Below are 5363 nucleotides of genomic sequence, written 5' to 3'. Positions count from 1 at the left end.
CAAATTGAGCGTCCCTTTCTTAAACAAACAGGGCCCCGTTTCTCAAGTAAGTCCCGAAGGCATTTACGAAACTGCTATCGGTTTGCCAGATGTCCCTGGAATCATGGACAGCAATTGAAGTCACTGCCTTGATAAAACGTTCCTGTCTCAAACAACGATGTTCATTGAAACTTTTTATTCAACTCTTGTACAGTAAAATTATAGTGACAGAGCAATCAATTAAAGAGAATAAGGATCAAATTCTGTGTGTGTTTTTGACTTCTTGGTTGACAATATTCTGACTTGCTACTGTGATGGCACTTCCTTCCCTCACCCAACGAACTTCCCAGTTCTTCTGCTTCGAGCAAATTTGTTAAATAAATGAGTGAATAAAATTACGAAGCAGGTGTATGTCATAGGATGCTGATATTTATAGAGATTGTGTAACCTGAGGAAGACCGCGTTGCCAGAGGTCGAGAACCGATGGCACACAATGCAACGGATACGCTGTCGACACATGCCCAGAGATCAAACTGAAGCCAATGAAATCGCGCGATTAGAGGCAAAAAAGTACCAAGGAATTCTCATTTCTAACATCGATGAAACAAACCTTAATTCCCAACGTGGTCGGTCATGGGGCAATTCTGCCAACGCCCTTCGTTATTGACAGCAACCAACTGGAATGTATTGCCATTGCCAAGCAACTTGTATGTAATACAACGGCAACGGCAATGCCGGAGCAATGCCGGAGAAAGGGCAACTGAAAAATCGTATTCCTTGGCAGGATTTGAACCTACGACCTCCGTAACACCGCATGTCGGATGCTCCACCCACTCCACCATATTGGGAGGCGGGGTGGCCTCATGGCTAGTACACTCGACTCCGGATCGAGCGGCTCCGGGTTCGGGTCTTGGCCGGGGAAATTGTGTTGTGTCCTTGTGTTGTGTCCTAGGGGAGGCAGTGTGGCCCAGTGGTTAGGGCGCTTGCCTTGAGACCCGGAGATCCCGGGTTCAAGACCCGCTCTAACCACTGGTTGAATTTGTTCGTGGTATTCCCTGGTTCAACTTCCCAGCTGCACTTGTAAATAGCCAACTGGTTTGCCTCCGCCAGTTGGGATTCTTAACAGTTGTTGTTGTTGTTATTCTATTCTGTCGTTTCGTTGAGTTTCATTGGCCCTGAAAAGCCTCTATGGGGAGGGGTCAATTAAGTATGTATATTTGTATTTGTATATTTGAAAAGACACTTTACTTTCACGGTGCCTCTCTTCACCTAGTGTATAAATGGGTACCGGGGTAACCCTGCGATGGACCCGCATCCCATCCAGGGGGGAGTAGAAATACTCCTAGTCGCTTCATGCCACAGAAACCGGAGATAAGCGCCGGCCTGATGGGCCTTCTAGGCTCGTGGCAGACTTTACCTACCTACCCTACAAGTATGTATGCACAGAGTTCATAAACTGTATTTTTATTTTCAATTTTCTTAAAAGAACTATTTTTTTAAGTTAGCAATATAACTTCATGCGGTTTTGTCAAAAAGTATATTATTTTGAATGCAACGTTTGGTGTACAGCAAGATTTCATCAAATACTGTCAGAAATGCGTTTTCGTTTGACGCCTGATAGTGATAATTTACCAAGCGACCTGCCTGTTCTCTACTTCATCCGATTAATGTCGGCGCTTTATCAGCTTAGTTCGCCATCCTCTGCAAACTGAGCGTCCAAAGCCTCTAGGATGTCCGCTGTCACCATTTGCCAGTTGATCATAGAAAATCCGGGCAAAAGGGCAACAAACACTGTGATGTTATCCATTGATTCTGCATAAAGCGCACATTTAACAAGCCTCTCCGACAAGGACTTAGCCAGCAAACGTGCCCTCTCTTCCTTTGTAAGTTCTCTTCCTCCAGAATCCTTCATTGAACGCAAAGTTTTGTCATCCGGGAGAGAGGATCGACGACAACGTAGATATTCGATGCTGACGCCATCTATTACGTCATTATTCCTTGAGTTGGTTGTTTCATCTACATGTTCGGTTTCAACGTCATCTTGGGTTTTCGTAACAAGTTCGTTATTGGCTTTTTTATGGAACGGTGAAAACTTGTCAAAGCTCACTTCACTTTCACTTTTCCACCGTCTTAATTCCGTTTTATTGGCAGCAAAATACCCCGTTGTTACACCAAAATTACTGGTATCGTCAGCTTCACCGACAACTTTTAAATCGAATTTTAAGCCACTCGATCTGTCTGTCAAGTCTTTTTGTTCCTCTTCAAATGCTTTTCTTCTGTTTTGTTTCGTCCCTCGCATAATTTGCCTTTTCACGTCCCTTCGGATCTGTCCGATAAATCCGTTCACAAGATGAACTGTTTCCTCGAACGAGAAGACTTTCCAAAATCCTCCAGAAGCGACAATGATAAGCTGATCACTAGATTCAATGCGAACGTTTTTGACGTCTGGCTCATTGATAACGCATTTCTTTAAGGCCGTATCACCGATGCTGCCTAGACCCCTAGTCACTCCGAGAGCACCATTTACTAGGGCACACCTTTCGGTCTTCACAATGATCCCACTTGAGTTTTTCACACGGTTCCGTTCCTTCTTATTGTACAAATCGTGTTTGTGAGTGAGTACCTTAGCAACGTCGTCATCGCGCAACAAAAGTGCGCCAACGTTCCCCACATTTGCTGCCAAACACGCGTCACGAGACAAAACGCACGTGACTGCTGAGCAACCACTCCATCTACTTTGCGACCGCTCCTCTTGTGACGTCAACAACAGATTTTCTTCAGTTTTACAGAATGCATTTCTAAATGCCGCAGCAATTTGGTTTTTTGTCGGTTTCACTTGTTCGTGTGTTATAATGGAGTCCAGTTCTTCTTTTAAGAAAACATGAAGATGCCGGCTGCACTTCAAGGCCGTGTTTTTACCGCTGTAACCGTCATATATAGCGAAAAAAGAACTGTCTAAATGGTTAAGGAATTCGTTCTTGTACACATGGACGTCTTCCATGCTTTTCCATCTTTTGTTAGCTTCCTCGCAAACTCCAGCAGCCATCGTGCATGACAGGTCAAATCCTCGGCCAATTACTTGTATTTCTGCAATTGAAAAAAGGCAAAAGCGATGAGAACTACTAGTTAGTGCCTAAATCGTAGCGGGTGCACCTTCTGTGTACAAAAAATTCCTGTGTTGAAAGAGCAGGGCGTTTTCACTGTTCTTGGTTAGGAGCTCACCAATCTCGACCCCTGAAACAAAGTGTCTTCTCGTTGGTTTTCGTGCAGAACAATCAAAGGCGTCTCTAATTGGTGCATTCATGTTAGCCGCACGAGGAGTGAGCAAGCGTCGTAAAGTTCAAATGGCAATTTTTGGCTTTAAGAACCCTACGGCGCGTGTTCTCCTATATAGAGTTTCCCAGAGCCTTGGGTCGATCCGAGGCTCTGGTGACGAGAATGGGAGCTCTCGTGGGGCATCGACGACATGACGTGGCATCGCGCTCTGGGGAAGTACGACTGGGCATGCGTGAGGCGGGCGTTGAGAAAAAACAAGGCTGAAAAGAGCGCAAACTATTTACCAGAGCTGCTGTGTTTTGTCCAACATTATTTTCTATCTCCTTCAAACATATAAAGAATTCGAGAAATTCGAGCCTTTTCTGGGCTCGTGGTAACTTCGGTACGGGCCAACTATTGCACGATGAAATATGACGTAGCCTTTGGCCAATCAGAAGAGAAGACGCTCATCTCTTTGACTGTGCAAGAGTGTTCATAACATCTCTTAGCTTGTGGCGTGGACATCAATTGATCAATTTTGCACCGCGCATCTCATACTGCTCATAACATTCATAACATTGCGACTTCGAAGATGGCGGCGTTTCTTGCCGGCCATCTGAAGAAAGGCATCAAAAGATGCTTCTGCTCTTCAAAAGCTGTTAAGCACAATTATGGCAGCGTTTACACGAACGCGGTTTCACATCGACACGGATTCACGACTTCGAAACCGCATCAAAATCGATGCGGTTTGGAAGTGTTTACACGGAACCGTTTTCGCCTGAAAATCAAAGTCGTGATGGTATAAGCGAGGGCTGCGCTAGAACGTACGGATTGTACGTCATTTTCAAGAACCAATCAGAAGGCGCGCATCTCTTGGGTTGTGGCTTGGACATCAATCAATCAAAATCAATTAAGCACGTTCTTCATCGCAAATGTTCTTTTCTCTTATCAATTAAAAGTCATGAATAATCTCTTTTTTATAATTTCGACTTCTCTCCGTTAGTCAGTCAGTCGCTTCCGTTATTTTTCCGTTACTCTTTTAGTATTTGAATTCAAATTAGTTATAACTACCATAGCGGTATTTCATCACATTTTTACATTGAAGCAATCCAATGTAAACTCTCATTGTACCTAAAGAAGGCTGGTTTGGCCAGCCGAAATATGGTACGTTACTATAAAATCAAATCTACGTTGTATCTGCTCTTGCGCAAAGTATTTAGTTTCTAACTAAGAGATTCGGACTTATTTCTCCTTTTTTAAAAGACAGGTATAATGCACACGAATGAAACTAAGAATGGTAGCTAAAGTGTGTAAATTTCTTCCCTGAGTAACGATGGCTTTTCAAACGACTGAAACGAAGCATGTCTCTGTGTTTGCATGGTGATCGAGCAAGGCTCAAGTATTTACATTTGATCCAAGTTAATTCCAATTGAGGTGAAAAGGTTAAAAATCTTGTTGGTTAAATCGGGTTTACGTAAATAGGAATCACGCAAACGAATTAATGATCACTGTATAAAAGAAATTGGTTAATTTGACTTTTTTCAGTCGCAGACGAATAATTTATAAATGGCAAATAGTTCTTTGCTCTTCTAATAAACTTTAATACGAACTAGTTTAGTTATTTGTGTTAATTGATGCTTTTATCTGTTTGGCTTTTGTTAGCGTAAGTCAATTGCGTCGTGATTGTCTCCCGAAAACTTTCAGGATCATTGAAAACTCTTTTAATAAAGGCTTCTCAGTTAAACGTTGACATAAATCGAAATTGGAAATAATATACATACCTTTGATATTTTGGTCATTTAGACTTGGCAGGCCCATATTCCTATTCAATTCACTTCTCAGAACTTCAAATGCTGTGTTGATTTTATGCAAATGCTTGTACCCAAAAAACTGTTCATGATCACTGGAGCTGACCTGATCTCGATGCTGCTGAATTAATGTCCTTCTTCGCCGCACAAGAGTGTTGAGGTCTTTAGGTCTTTGATGATGTGAATACTTAAACACTTTTAATGCGGAATGTAAATTCCGATGCCCCTGTAAGCGACAGATGTTAATCACCTCTCCACATTTTGAACAAGGGATTACAATATTCGGCAACAAAATCTGCTCTTCCGTGATCACGCTTGACG

General features: G+C 42.7%; 1 protein-coding gene across 1 annotated transcript in view; it reads right to left on the bottom strand.

Annotated features, from left to right (window-relative positions):
• Positions 1-1427: 1427 nt before the first annotated feature.
• Positions 1428-5363, bottom strand: part of LOC137984732 (protein phosphatase 2C-like domain-containing protein 1) — a 4496-nt gene continuing 560 nt past the window's right edge. The window contains exons 1-2 of the mRNA XM_068831994.1: positions 5016-5363; positions 1428-3066 (exon numbers count right to left, since the gene is read on the bottom strand). The exon at positions 5016-5363 is cut by the window's right edge and continues 560 nt beyond it. Of these exons, the coding sequence (XP_068688095.1) occupies positions 1661-3066; positions 5016-5363 (1754 nt within the window). The 3' untranslated portion in view covers positions 1428-1660. The remainder of the gene's footprint in view (positions 3067-5015) is intronic.

The sequence above is a fragment of the Montipora foliosa genome, chromosome 14, assembly GCF_036669935.1.
Source record: "Montipora foliosa isolate CH-2021 chromosome 14, ASM3666993v2, whole genome shotgun sequence".
Taxonomy (NCBI): Eukaryota; Metazoa; Cnidaria; class Anthozoa; order Scleractinia; family Acroporidae; genus Montipora; species Montipora foliosa.
Note: the sequence above shows the minus strand (reverse complement) of the source record. Positions and strands in the feature narration are given on the sequence as shown.